The sequence below is a fragment of the Magnolia sinica genome, chromosome 16 (assembly GCF_029962835.1).
Source record: "Magnolia sinica isolate HGM2019 chromosome 16, MsV1, whole genome shotgun sequence".
Classification (NCBI taxonomy): Eukaryota; Viridiplantae; Streptophyta; class Magnoliopsida; order Magnoliales; family Magnoliaceae; genus Magnolia; species Magnolia sinica.
The window spans coordinates 38,278,622-38,294,219 of record NC_080588.1 but is presented as its reverse complement, the minus strand read 5'-3'; the positions used below and the strand labels follow the sequence as shown (position 1 = coordinate 38,294,219).

General features: G+C 39.7%; 1 protein-coding gene across 1 annotated transcript in view; it reads right to left on the bottom strand.

Annotated features, from left to right (window-relative positions):
* Positions 1 to 2,102: 2,102 nt before the first annotated feature.
* LOC131229275 (calcium-dependent lipid-binding protein) overlaps positions 2,103 to 15,598 on the bottom strand; it is a 92,378-nt gene continuing 78,882 nt past the window's right edge. The window contains exon 11 of the mRNA XM_058225178.1: positions 2,103 to 2,743. Coding sequence (XP_058081161.1) covers positions 2,336 to 2,743 — 408 coding nt within the window. The 3' untranslated portion in view covers positions 2,103 to 2,335. The remainder of the gene's footprint in view (positions 2,744 to 15,598) is intronic.

Below are 15,598 nucleotides of genomic sequence, written 5' to 3'. Positions count from 1 at the left end.
CTAGTCTTGGAGAAGAAGCTTATTATATCCTGGAGGCGGATTTGCTCTAATCCTCTTGCAAATTGGTTTAATCATCAGTAAGGTGCGAATATCGCTTTAAAGATAGTGACATCGTAACGCACCTTAAGCCTATCTTTAAGTTATTCATTTTCTATTTTCCGCCTTCAATCATAACATAGAGGACCCTTTTACCTTCCTCTGGTTGATCAGGACCCTTCATTCAAGGCTCCCCTTTCACTATCAGTATTGAATAACCCTTACCATCTAATCATAATCCATCATGTGGGGCCACGTTTGATTGACCATTCCCATCAAAATTGGACTTGGATTTGGTAGCGACCCTTCCAGCATGTGCTGAAAAATCTGTGGATCCCACCATGATCGATGTGTTTTATCAAAGCCATCTATCCATTGTGCTAGCTCAGTTTAAGGCATGAGCCCAAAAATGAGGCAGATCCTAACTTCAGGTGGAACCACACCATATAAGAACAAGTGGTGATTGAATACCCACCATTAAAAACTTCTACAAGATTCACTGAGGGGTGGTATTGGTGTACTAAGTAAATGTAAATTCCCTGGTATGATGGTATTGGTCCACTTTTTGATTGTTCATCCCACACACTCAAAATAGAGTGTGGATTGTGTACTAAGTAAATGTAATTTCCTTGGTATAATGGTATGAAATTGCATTTGGTCCAATGTAAATTCCATCCTGCATTTGGGATCGATGGAAAATTTAGGTATTATATCATCCAGTGCAATTAGGAGATACAACAGGATTTCTAGCCTAATCCTAGAGTAGGGGAATTTTAACGCTTGCCTTATGCCAAATTAAGCAGCCAAAGGACATGTATGCACGATGTGGGGTACCGGAAAGGATTTGGTTGTAAGGTTAGTTGAAGCACAGTTTGACAGCATACGGTCTGATCCAATGCAATCTGTATACTCAGATAGCAAGATCGATGGGGTGTGATCCTAAGTGTTGGATCACGTGCAGTTGCTATAACATTTCTAACATTTCTTATTGTAAATCATCGGATACAATTCTAATAACTTAAATTGACCCAACAAGTACCTTCAAATGTGATTCATCCCTGCTATTTCAGATTTCTCTGTTTATTAATGGAATTAAGAAAATCTGAGTCTCTGTATATCCGCTAGTGCATTTGGTGGTTGTCACCTTTATTTTTGAAGGTTCTCGTGACAGAGAGGATTGGCTTTATTTATCCTGGGAAGCGTATCTACTGTTAACCCTTTTGCAAACCAAATTTTGATTATTAGTGAGGCCAAGCATGGCATAAAAAGACAGTGTATCTGACTCAAGCCTGTCTTTTCTATTCTCACTCTATTTAACCTCTGTTATAACATCATTTGGATCTTCTATCACAATGAATTGTAGTAATCAAGACTGTTTGTTTGCATCTTTTAGCATTCATATTGAAGGTCTAGGGTTTCAAATGGGAGTGGAAAGATAACCACATTGTGATTTCCTTCTTTAGCATTCAAACTGAGGATCTATGGTTCCGAATTTGAGTGGAAAGGAAGGTTAACCATAATTTGATTTCCTTCTTTAGTTTTGGGGTTCCAAATTGGAGTGAAAAGGAAAGCAATCACGATTTGAGATCCTTTTTTAGCATTCACGTTGAGGGTCAAGGATTCCAAATTGTAGTGGAAAGGAAGGTTATGATTTGAAGGTGACTTCATCATGGCTTTGTAAAATGTTTCTTTCTTTTTATTTATTTATTTATTTTTATTTTTTTATTATAAAGTTCCTCTACAATTAGTGAATGGTAGCCATTCAAATTCACTCGCGTATCCAAATGTAGCCCAAGTTGTGACCCCAAATAGAATATGTAATTAACTTAATTTCAGGGTTAATTGTCCACTGAATAGATGGACAAACAGAAAGTGGTCAACAGTCGAAAATTCAACTTGTGCAATCAATTGTTAAGATTGTTCAATCCACAATGGCTACTAGAATATGGACAGTCTAGATTGAAAAACATGCACACCACATGGACCGAGGATAGGTTACTAAACGCCCAGTAACATCTTACCCTAACCTACCCATAATTGTATACGCACTGGATTAAATTGCAAAATAAGGTCATAAAGGCTTCCAGGTCCAAGATTTAAGATGTTGATCTGTTGGAGCAAACCATGAAACAGAATCATAGGTGATATGTCATCCATTGATTACAGGCAGTTGGCAATTTTCAGATACAGAACAATGGAAAGTGCTAGCATACCTACCTAATCATCAAACCAAGCACAACATATATGTGTACATGCATATCATTTTCCAACAGGTCACATGCCTGCCTAGGCTAAAGAACTAGCTTCCAGCCCCATTCTGTTGTGCCCCTGGAGTGGTGGTGCCACTCTTCTTGGAAGAGCTGCTGAACTGATTTGTCATACTTTTGCCCATGAACTTCCCAGCTTTGGACAGGCCGCTGCCCACAGCACCAATGCCACTCCCGACCAGCCCCACCCCCGCCCCAACGCCAGTCCCAACCAGCCCCACCCCTGCCCCAACGCCAGTCCCAACCAGACCCACTCCAGCTCCAAGGCCAGTTCCCACCACTCCAATGCCTGAACCTACCAGCGATGCTGCCCCGTCAAGTGCATCCATCGTGCTCCCTATCAGCCCAGATTCTTTTAATTTCCTTCTCTCCTCCAAGATCCGCTTTTCTTCTTCCAAGGCTGCCAGCTGCTCTTCCTTGCTGAACTGATGGTAAAATACCTGCAGGCCCCACGTGTGCATGGATTAGTGCTTTGTAGAGCCATACTGAAGAGGAGCAAAGGTATACATCCACAGATACGATGAAATGTTAACAGTATACTGATGAAACATCATTTCCAGTATGCACCACATTCTTACAAACATTGTAGTTGGAATCAAATAATTTACTACCTTTCAAAAATAATAATAAATAAATAAATAAATGAATAGTTTGCTGAGAAGATTGGTTAGAGACCTAACTATTTGCAGCTATATTCCTTAACGACATCATGGCGGTGTTTTTCAATTTGGACCCAAACAAAGAAAAGAGCAAGTTCAAAATTCCGCAATACACATTCACTTTTGATATATACAGAATCTTTATCAAAATAAATTACATAAAAAACTTTGGAAAACATTTTCCTAAAACAAAGATTGGATGTTACTGTGGCTAAAGAATCAGCAACTCATTAGTAAAAAACTTTGGAAAACATTTTCCTAAAACAAAGATTGGATGTTACTGTGGCTAAAGAATCCGCAACCCATTAGTTATTACTACCCGCAGGGGCAAAAGGAAAATGTTGAGACCCTGTTTGGGAGACACCTAAAAAAATGAGTTCATCTCTTTTTAGCTAACAGTAATTATTTAAAGAGATCTTATATCTCTAATACATAATGAGTTCATGTTAACAGTGACTATGTATTAGAGATCAGTCTCTTGTACATAATTACTGTTTACTAAAATGAGATTAACTCATTTTCAGATGTCTGCCAAACAAGGCCTTAGCCTAGATTTTTATTTGTTTATTTTGGGTTCTGGATTACATCATTGATTCAAGCAAAGACCAAAATCATTACATTATCAGGACTTTGTTACATAGTCTACCTTCCGGTGGGGATGTGTGCTAACCAGCTCATCTAATGAGGTAGATGCAGAAGCCTAGAAGTTATAAGATGGATCTAATTGAAGATAAGAGAGTGAGAGTGTCCAATGGGTTGAAATGTCAGGTTTTCAGCCCTTTAGATGACCTTTTTGCATGATGCCATAATTGGTGCTCAAGAAACTAAAACAAACCCATAGCAATGGGTTCTGAGAAATGGAAGAATATGCTTTTGGCCTCCTAAGGTGACATCACCATGATGCCACGCCAAAACATATGCTTGTTTTCTTCTTATTCTTTTAATGGGGAAAGATGAAGGTACTGAGGTATTTTTAAGGTTTTTATTGTGTTGGTTTTAGTTGCTTCTTATGGGGTTATTTAATGAGTTCAGAAAAGCTCACTGCTAGAAGGAACATGAAGATTAAAAAGGTTAATTTTCATTTATACACCATGTATGAAGAGTTTTAGGGTGTTTATGTTGTACTTGTATATTAGAGGAGCGATTGGTCATCCTTCTTGCATAAGGACAATCCCTATCCCACTTCCTAATGCATCCATCATATTCAATTCTGAATATGTCTAGGAAAAATCAGGCAATGCCAAAACCGGTGTGGAGGTCATCGCACCTTTGAGAAGTTGAGAAATGCTAATTCCGCTTCTTTCATCCAACAAAACTGGTCGTTGCGTAACATGGCGGTAAGTGAGCAGCCAACTTGCCACAATCCCAAACAAAGTGTCAGTAGTAACATGTCGACCCCAGAAATCCATGGAGAGGCTTAATAGTGGATGGTTTCAGCTAGCCAACCATGCTAGCCACATTGCAAGGATTGGCCAAGACGCCATGATAGGAAATGACGTGGCCAAGACATTCAACTATGGTTTGGCCAAATGTGCATTTGGACATTTTCACAAACAACTGATGTTGGCATAATACCTCCAAAAATGTTCAAAGTTGAGACAAGTGGTCCGTCCAACAAGGGCTATGAATTAAAATATCATCAAGAATACCAATACAAACTGACGGAGAAAGGGCCTGAACATGTCATGCATGATGCTTTCGAATGTCGATGGCGCGTTTGTAAACCCGAACGACATCACTAGAAACTCGTAATGACTGTCGTGTGTACGAATCGTTATTTTCGGTATGTCCTCTTCTTGAACACGGATCTAATGATAGACCGATCGGATATTGAGTTTGGAGAAGTAATGAGCCCCATGTAACACATCTAGCAGCTCATCTATAATAGGGATGGAAAATTTGTCCTTCATGGTGATCTGATTGAGTGCTCTGTAATTAATGCAAAACCTCCAAGAGCCGTTTTTCTTCTTCTTCACAATGCGCTTGATCACATTCTTTTGGATGTGAGGGAACCGATACAACCTCACATTGGCCAATGCGCTTCTTGGTAAAATCTCAATTCAGTGGTTCTACAATCAGCATGCAAGTAACCCTTTGGGTTCCTCAAAAAATGGAGAAAATCATTAAGTAAATGTTGTATGTCAAGATGGATTAAAGATTCAATACTTTTTCTGGTATAAATTGCATAAGTATGCCACCAACATGCTGCTGAAACATTCTCTCCACGGAGTAAGCGCCCTGCTCTTTTAGTGGTATATTGGGGTCACCCTCGAGATGATGCTTTCAGCCTCCAATCAAGAAATCCATGGTGAGTTTGTTGAAATCCGATAGAATGAGGCCAAGTTGTGGTAGCCATTGGATACCGATCACTATATCCGACCCTTTTTAAGGGTAGCAAATATGTGTCGGTTTTGAAGTGGTAGCCTTGGATGTTGACCTATATACTGGGGTCACCCTCAAGATGATGCTTTTAGCCTCCAATCAAGAAATCGATGGTGAGTTTGTTGAAATCCCATAGAAAGAGGCCAAGTTGTGGTAGCCATTGGATACCGATCACTATATCGGACCCTTTTAAGGGTAGCAAATATGTGTAGGTTTTGAAGTGGTAGCCTTGGATGTCGATCTCTATATCTATGCATCGACCCAAACACTCCAGCTTGCTTCCATTGGCCACCAACACATTAAAAGTAGGGGAGTGATGGACAGGCCATCTCAAATGTTGTGCCAAGCCTCCACCGATGAAATTGTGAGTGCTCCCACTATCGATGAGGATGAAAATCTTATGTCACTTTGTATACCTGTCCACACGCATGGTTTGATGGGATAGCTAGCCCGAGAGGGCATGTATGGAGATCTCATGATGTAGGACGGATAGTTTAACCTAGAATGATGCAATGAAATTAATCAACGGATTAATTAGAGAAATCAAAACACTAAACAAAGCTAATCTATCACAAAGTTAAAGAGTTCAAGCATTAAAGGATGCTCCAGTTCAAGACTACCTACAATTACACAGTATAGGTCTTAGAGGATATTGATTAATTAAGACTTATGGAAGGTACAACTTTCATCTAGCATAGGGATAAATCATAATTCAAAGGAAATCACTTGGTTTTATTAGGGTTTGGGTATGTTTTTGGGAATTAGGGTTTGAAGATGGGAAGATGGGAAACGAAGAAGCAAGAAGGGGGGGTAGGGTTGTCTGTATGGACGGCCATACAGTGCGTTTGTACGGTCATACGGAATGGGTTGTCCATATGGTTGGGTGGGGTGATGACTTGGGAGTGGGCTAGATGGATAGGGTAATGGTTTGGGTTAGGTTTGGAAGGGCTACGGTGATGGCGGTGATGGGCTTTGGTTGGAAACAAAAGAAAATTGAGGGAAATAAAAAAGATAAGAGAGAAAAAAAAAAAAAACAAAAATAAGATTACCTAGAAAGAGAATAAAAGGAAAAAGATAATTGGAATCACTTAATGGCTTCACACCAAACTCCAATCACAGAAGGAATTTTGCTCCAAAACAAAGGAAGAAGAAAATTTCATTCAATAGCCAATTATGCCCTAGGCTTTACATGTCCAAGCCTTATATGCTCTATTTGGGGTGTTTTTATAAAAACACCCCTAATATCAATTAAATCATAAAATAAACCAAAATAATCAAACTAACTAAACAAAATAACTAAAACTAGTGTCCAATATGAGTACATGATCAAGACGACTCAACCATCAAAATGGTCCAATGGTCAAGATGGCCCATCGTGCGAAATCCAACGGTCTGATAGATGTATCCAATTGATCCAGTGGTCCAATACTCTCAACTAAGCAACCCGCATGCATCTTTCAGTGTGGGGTCTTCAAAGATGCACAATCATGCATGTGGGGTCTTCAACGTGGCTAGGAACTCTATTTTGGGCCTACTGGGCTCCATGTAATGATCACCTAGCTATAAAGAAACTGGGGCAACTCTAATCCGCCTTTGATAAACTCTAAAAGGTGCTCGGATGTCCTCATCATCTCAGGAACCTCTTCTTCAGGTATTGCTTTTTCCTCTTTTAGAGATGGCTTTGGTCTCCTCATCCGCCTCTAGCAAAAATAATTGATGTGTTTTACATTGGTGTCTTGGCACAAACTTTGCGTCACAAATATAACACAATCCCTTTTTTCATCTAGCTTGCATTTCGGGCCAATTGAGGCACCTCACGAGAGCCCATACATAGTCGCGGGAGGTGGTAAAGGTGTGACAACCCTCGACATGAAGGGTTTGGAATTGCTCCGCAACTTTTATAATTGATCTTCATGCATGCAAGCCAAACCCTCCGTGGCCAGCATCATGGTTGGATGGAAAAGCTTAATGTACTTTGCATGAATCTCCTCCTTCAAACTTGTGATAAAACACTCGAACAAAGCCATCCTTCCATGTGATTTGCCTACTTCTAGAACTGCATTTGTTACTCACAAATTGTCCCCATTTGTGATAGCTTCGACAAAGCCTCATCAAAGTCTTTGTAATCTAGCGGTCTGAATCGCACAAACAAGGCCTTGATGAACATGGCCCATGTCATCGTGAGATTGATGCATTAGTACCATTGGAAACAATGGTTCACTTTGCCTTCGAAGTGAAAAGATGCAAGGAATTTCTTATCCTTTTCTGGTGTACCTTGAAATTTGAAGAATTGTTTATTAGATCTGACGCCACAAGTTTTGGAAAATAAATCTGGGCATGTTGCTTGAACCGATCCTCCATTATTGAAGTTGTTGCCATTTAAAACCTATAGCTCTCCATAGTCTTCGTGGTTGTGGCGGTTTTTATTTTAAAAGACCTCATTTTGGATGAGGAGAGCTTCCATGGATTCTTTGAGTTCTCACATGGCGGACTTCATTTCTCTCATATCCTTCTCAATGATCGTTACTTTGACTTCTATCTTGTGCTTGAGCATACCCAAACCTGCTCTGATACTAAATGGTAAAACCGTACTTAGATGATTAAGACAACTAGTCCAAATTCAAGGATGGACAGTCCCTCATTGTAATCAAGCAAAAGATTGTTGGGGAAAAATTATCATGTTCCTTCATCAATGGCTAAGAAAAAACATAAATAATTTGGCATTCTACAATGATATTAACAACTGAAAGTTAGCAAATTAGCTCCTATAAGGCCAATCCACCCCCTACAATCGAGGCTAACCCACTCCATGCAATTAAGGCCAACCATTCCCTTGATTTTTTGGGTATTATTTCAAATTCAAAATTCGAATTTGAATTCAAATGATAACAATTTATTGTAGATCTTAAGTGGGCTAGCTTGGCCCACTCTGCTGGCATAAATTGTTTGGCCCACTAGTTGACCCATGGACCCTAACAATGTTGACTACATGTTTGCACTTGCTTAGAAAGTGAAGGATGTTGCGGAAAACTATTTTCCTTTGCATTTCCTTCCTTAATACAATTAAGGCCAACCGTTCCCTTGATTGTTTGGCTATTATTTCAAATTCAAAATTCGAATTTGAATTCAAATGATAACAATTTATTGTAGTAGCTTGGCCCACTCCGTGGGCATAAATTGTTTGGCCCACTAGTTGACCCATGGACCCTAACAATGTTAACTACATGTTTGCACTTGCTTGGAAGGTGAAGGATGTTGCGGAAAACTATTTGCCTTTGCATTTCCCACATCAATAAGGGAGTAAACTTTTTTATTTTATTTATGACAACCAGGTGTCCCTACCCCTTCAAGACAGTAAACTTCTTTTTTATCAAAAAGAAGTCAAATGGTGGAAAAAGAGCTTGCCTCTAATGTGTAATGTTAAATGGCAAAATTAAGTTAAATGATGGAAAAAGAACTTGCCTCTAATGTAACGTTTTAAATGGAAAAATTAGAAGGAAAAGAGGCTTCCCTTTGTGGGATTACAGTCTCAACACATTCAAATGCAAAGGCAAACCATTTTCCATAACTTTTCTTTAGGAAAGCAAACAAGTGCAAAGGGTTTCTTCCTTAACCGCTGACTTTAGTTTACCGTTAGCTTATGTCACAAATTTGCTTTCCCTTGCCTTCCCGTAGTTTACCCTCAATCCAAACACAACCTAAAAGATAACAGGTAATCTACAACACCACTTACAAAGAAAGCTTGCCTCCATTGACGTTGGCATTTTTCAAAAACTCAAGACCATATCATCCCTAAAATCAGCTTCAGAAGAGGACCCAACAAATGACCAATGAAGGGAAACAACCATGTTTTGATAGCTATAAGACTTGCATAACTCGCATCATCTGCTGCCCATGGCCCCGAGAAGGTCAATTTAATCTCCCCTTGATGATCATGAATTACCCAGCCTATTTCGGAAGATTCAATATTCCACAACTTACATTAACGTCTAACTTACAACAAATAGATGAGGGATCCACGAAACCAAAATGACGGGAATAAAAAATCTCTAAATAATAAAAGTTCTAAATGCTTTGGAGACTAGCAATCCTCACCTGTTTCAATTCTTCGTTCAGTCACACTAGACCATTGCATAGGAAGCAATTTGATGTTCTTAGGGACCACATGAATGCATGGTGTTCTGTAACGATAATGGTGGCCGTAACGGCCACCATCGTTACCTTTATGATACGGGTTGTAACAGCTGTTACGGCCCCCGTAACGGCCATTATGGTCTTTTTTTATTTATTTATTTTTAAATTGAAAAAAAATCCTGAAAAACATGTATTTGCCCCGTAATGTTGATTAAAAAGTAAGAAAAACCTGTATTTACCCCATAACACATAATTACGGGGCTGTTATGACCTTTATAGGGGACGTAACGTGCCGTTAATGGCAATTACGAGTCCTTTTTTTTTTTTTTTTTCCATAATGGTTGTTACGGCCGTTACAACCCCGTAATGTGTAATGGTTGCCACCATTACCTTTACGTAACGGCCTTTATGGCACATCAGGCATGAATGGGATTAAAACCAATGTTGTCAAATCGCATATGCCATCACATTTTTTTTAACAATAAAAAATTTGAAAAAAAAGAGAGGAAAAAATCTATAAATTGTTGAAAAAATTTTGATTTTTTTTTTTTAAAAAAAAAAAAAAGGAAAAAGTTGCCTAATTAGTACACATGATTGGATTGGGTTATTTTATTTATTTCATTGTACTTTGAGTATTTCAATAAGTTATATATTTAATTACTTATATTATATTTATATAAATTTTAAGAAAACAATCAACAAGCTACATTAAGAGAATTAATTATTAAAAACTTCGAACATAGAAATTTTATTGATAAATGGATAACTTGGAACTACTCATAAGTTACAACTTACAAATTAATTTACAAAAATCAAGCACAACTTACAAAATATAAAAAATAAGCAAACTTGAAACAGTTGTAGAGAGATTAGAGTAAGAGAGAAAGAGGTATAAGAGAGAACAAGTGAGCGACTTAGAGCTTTGGAGTAATGAATAATGAAAATAGAGGGGATGTGAGTGCCGATTTATAGACAAAAGTATGCCAAACTGAAAATAAATAATTGACTGTTGGGAAATATGCAATCGCATACTCGCATATGCGATTACATATTGGTCGCATATTAAAGTATGCCATGGCATACTTGCTAGATCGCATATGCCATAATAGCATATGTGATCTGATCCACAGTATGCGCATATGCGATTGCATTTGATAACAATGATTAAAACAAATATCAAAGATACTATCTCACCCTCCATTACATAATTATACTTCTATGTTCAGTTCATAATTGTATTTGTGACTTTGGTGGGATATGTGTTTCGTTGAGGTTCTGATTTTGCAAAGATGGAAATTAAATTCCTTCATCAACAAACAACATAGAGCTTCAACATGTGAGAGACATTGGAGTGTGTTTAATGCTACGCATATGGAAGGAAATAAATTAAAATCTCAATACCTACTTTGCTTTTTTAGGTGATAAACATGAATATGAAGAAGATAAAGAAGGGTAGTGCAAGTAAGAAATTGTGGATTAAAGGCAAACCACTAATAGCATTACCACAAGATATAACCATTTAACAATTGATGTTGGCTCGAACTTGTTCTTGGACTTCTTGGATGTGCTTGACAAGTTCTTCGGCTTCTATACTACTCTTTCCTATATTAGGAATTGCTACCCGATCCAAGATATGGCTCAGGTTTCTTCCATAAACTACTTCAAATGGAGTCTTTTGAGTAGATCGACACTGAAGAGTTGTAAGCAAATTCAGCTTGAGGTAAGACAAGATCCCATTGTCGTAGGTGGTCACTTGCCAAGCATCGGAGTAAATCACCAAGTCATCGGCTGACAACTTCGGTTTGGTCATCGGTTTGTGGATGATAGGCACTTGAAACTGGAGTTGAGTACCCATACATTTCCACAAAGTTCACCAAAAGTGGCTAATGAACCGTGTGTCTTGATCAAATGTGATGGTTCTTGGAACACTGTGGAGCTAGACAATCTCTTTAGGGCCTATTTGATTTTTGAGGGTGTGGTGAAAGCATAGTGAAATGGGTCATCATGACCCCATCCGATGTTTGGCAGGTGCTGTAAATGCACACAAAAAGGGCAGCTCGCAATATGGATTTCCTGAAATGGTGGCTTGGCGATTTCCAAGGGAAATTCCGAGCGATATCGGCGATTTTCTCGAGGGATAGATAAGACGCTCGTCTTATTTCGATGGTTTGCTAGAGCATGTGTATGTATTCTAAGCTTCTTATATTGTTGGCGTTTCACTAGAGGTGGGCATCGAGTCGAGTCAGACTGGATTAGGTCCAACTTGACTTGATCCGGTTTTTGCAAGTACCCGACCCGAACTCGATCCGATTCGGGACCGAGTCCAACAGGGCTGACTCAATCCGAATCGAGTCCGAGTTGGTCAAGGAAACCGAGTCGGATCGAGTTGAGTCTGTCCGGTCGATTCAGACTGGGTTGAGCAAGCCGAGTCGGAGACTCTGGTGCTAGGAAGGAAACAGGAGAAAAATAAGAAGAGAGAGGAAGATAAGGAGGAGAGAGAAGGAGAGGAGGGAAATCGGAAAAAAAAGAGGGAGAGAAAGGAGGAGAGAAAGAAGGAGAGGAGGGAAATTGGGAGAGAGGGAGAGAAAGGAGGAGAGAAAGAAGGAGATGAGGGAAATCGGGAGAGAAAGGAGGGAAGGAGAGGAAGTCGGCTCGGGCTGCGGGTAGGGTTAGGGTAGAAGAATGGTAAAAGTAAAAAAAAAGGGAGTAAAATCTAACTTTTTACTACCTGATTCCAGTTCGGACAGGATCGGATCGAGTTGCTACATGACTCGAACAAGACTCGGTTTGGTGTCGGATCCGAGTGGGTCTACTCGATCCGACCAGTTCGGTCGAGTTGGATTCGACGAGTCGGGTCGGATCCTGCCCACCTCTACGTTTCACTTCACATAGTTTTCCACCCGCTCCAACTTCGGCGTAGGTATAATCCTCTCCTTTTCTCCCAGAAAATATTGCCTTGCTATTTGTTTCACGTTGTTAAGATGGAGATAATACCAGTCTTCGTTGATAACTAATCTAATTCCTCTTCTTCTTCTTCACGGGTGAGGAAGAGTTGGTATTTCAGGTGGAGTATTCCAGTCCTCGGTGCGGAGCTCAGATGAGTACACGAGCGCTCAGTCGTTCACAGGTATGCATTATTAGCCAAATCTCCAGACTCCACCACTTTCCCCATTTTGCGTATCTTTTTTGATAATGTGTAACAATGATGATACATGCATGTACCCTCCCTGTTGGAGGCCAACAAGAGGGTTCTGTATGCGTGTTGCTATCGGGAATCATAGTCTTCTGCAGGGCCTCTGCTACCCTCTTCTTTTGGATCTTGAAAGAGCTAGTGGAGTTTGTTGGTTCCACGGCTCCTGTTGAAAGTTTTTCTCGCAACATAGTTTCTGTTTGTGAATTTCTGATTTCCTTTTGTGCTCGCTGCTGCAGTGATTGTGTACGTTCTCTATTCGTCTGTAGCCACGAACGAAATGTTCTATGGTTGGCCCACCGTGATGTGTTTTTTCATCCACGCCGTCCATCGCATCTCTTGCATCTACGGCATAAAAAGCTTATTATTTGGTGTGGTCCACTTGAATATTCTATTTGCCTCATGTTTCTGGACATACCTTGCCACGATGGAAGAGAATAATGGACGGCGTGGATAAATAGAAACGTCATGGTAGGCTATCCCACAGAACCACCTGTTCGTGGCTGGAGAGATGGGTGGAAGTGGATTGCATAGTGAGTAACTCGCTACTCAGCGTACTGAGTATACTCTGTGAGGTCCACCATGATTTATGTATCTGATCCGCTCCGTCATCCATTTTACCCAATAATGGCATGGCTTGAGGAAAAAAATGAAGCTTACATAATGTTCAAATGGACAACACCATCGGAAAGTGTTGAATTGAAAGACTACTGTAGAAAAATGGATGGGGGCCACAGAAGTTTTGGATCAAGTTTATATCTGTGGTTTGCCTTCATCCATGTCCATATAATGTTATGAACAAGTTGGTTGTAAAATAAACATCACTGTGGGGCCTAGAAACGTTTCAACGGTGATACAATCTACTGGATCATTATCCCCACGACTTCCTGTGGAATGATCTACTTGATCTTTGGATGTGCTTCAATTATGGGCTCAACTCATTAAATTAGATGGAAAAATGGATGGACAGTGTAGATAGACCACATACATTCAAGATGGGCCCAACTCAATTTACTCGGTACGATAAGAGCGTACTGAGTACCTTAGTACCCTATTCGATTACGACTCTAGTATACAGGCTGCGGGAAGCAGATTGCGTACTGAGTAACTCTGTACAACGTATTGAGTAAACTCTATGGAGCCCATCTTCATTCATGCATTGTATCATCTCCGTCCATCTGTTTTATCATATAATTTTAGGGCTTTAAACCAGAAATTAATTAGTACCAAAGCTCTAGTGGACCACACCACCTGAAACAGTGTGAATTGAAGTCTATTGTTGTAAAGTTCTTAGGGGCCCGCAGAAGTTTTAGATCATGGTGATATTTTTGATTTCCCAACACCCATGTCTTTGTGATGTTATGAACAGTTTGGATGACAAATAAACATAAATGGGGGGGCTTAGAAAGGTTTCAACGGTGGAAATCAGTACTTTCACTGTTTCCTTTGGTATGGTCTACTTGAGCTTTTGATATACTTCACAGTGGGCCCAACAGAGTACATCACTATTTCTAGGCTACGTTATATATACAGTACTGTTTCAGACTCTTGTATACAGGCTACGTTATATATACAAAAAAGTGTATTTTTTTTTTGTTGCAATAAAATATCAGCTTGATCCACTGTTGAAACCTTACTAGAAGACACATGTCATCCAAATTACTTGGAAATTTGGAGTTGGACAGCATCAGATACCATCTATAGTGGGCCCGCGTGCTGAGATGATCAGATGATTGACTGTTTGTCTTGGAAAGAAAACCACCCTTCATCTTGAAATCTTGGCGTACAAGTATACACTCTATCTCATCTAAACTCAACCTGGGCACACCTTTTTGGGCACTCACCTATCACACGTGGCGACGATTTTCAGTTGATCATCTCGTCAAACCCACTTGGTACTTCTCCATGATAATTAGACTGTCATAAGATAATATTTTAAACAGGTTAAGCGATTAGTTGATAATGAACTGTTGTGGATTTCTCAGTTTGATTTTGTAGAATATCAGGCGGATGCCCATTTTCAGTTCAGTAATCCAAACCATCCAACAGGTGGGTCAGTCACTGGACGACTATGGTACCAAGAATATAATGACATACTTTGAAATATCACCTTGTATAAATCATCCAAATCACATGTGGTTGAATTTTCTCACTCGTCTCCTTATTTGTTGGAGTGCTTGTGAATTCTTCTAGTCCAAAGTTGGACCCATTGCAAAGAGTTTTGTAAGTGGTGGCCCTATTAAGAGTTCAGAGAGATTGGTCGATGTATAGTTAGTCATCCTTTAAATACAGTATCACCGTTCTGATCAAATTCACATGCATCCTATATAGAGCGAGGCGAATCAATATGGCTGGGAGCGGCTGGACGGATGAAGAGCTGGAATTCTTTGCGGGATCTGCTGCAATAGCAGCAGGGGAGTATCGCCGCACTTACCTCTTTTGCAACTCTCCTAGGTTTGCTGATTATGACCGTGCCCGTATTATCAACGGGATTATTAGGGCAAGGGAGACTGATTGCGTCTCACAACTACGGATGAAGAAGACTACGTTCTTCAATCTTTGCTCAATTTTACGAGACAAGGGTTTGTTGGCCGATGCGAAGCATGTAAGTATGGAAGAACAGCTTGTCATGTTCCTCCATACAATAAGTCACAATGTTCGAAACCGAGTGATTGGACATTATTTCGTAAGGTCAGGCGAAACAGTAAGCCAATACTTTAATCGCGTATTGGATGCAGTCGTTTCTTTACATGCAGATTTTGTTACACTACCTAACCTTGAGACCATAGTCGAGATTTCGTCAAACCCACATTGAGCTGAGTACTTTCAGGTATGATATCACATATATTTTTGCAGTTGTGTAGGGTCTATGGTCATCGAAATACAAAAGCCAGACTCCCTAACATTTGTCAAGTTTGTCTTAGGATTGT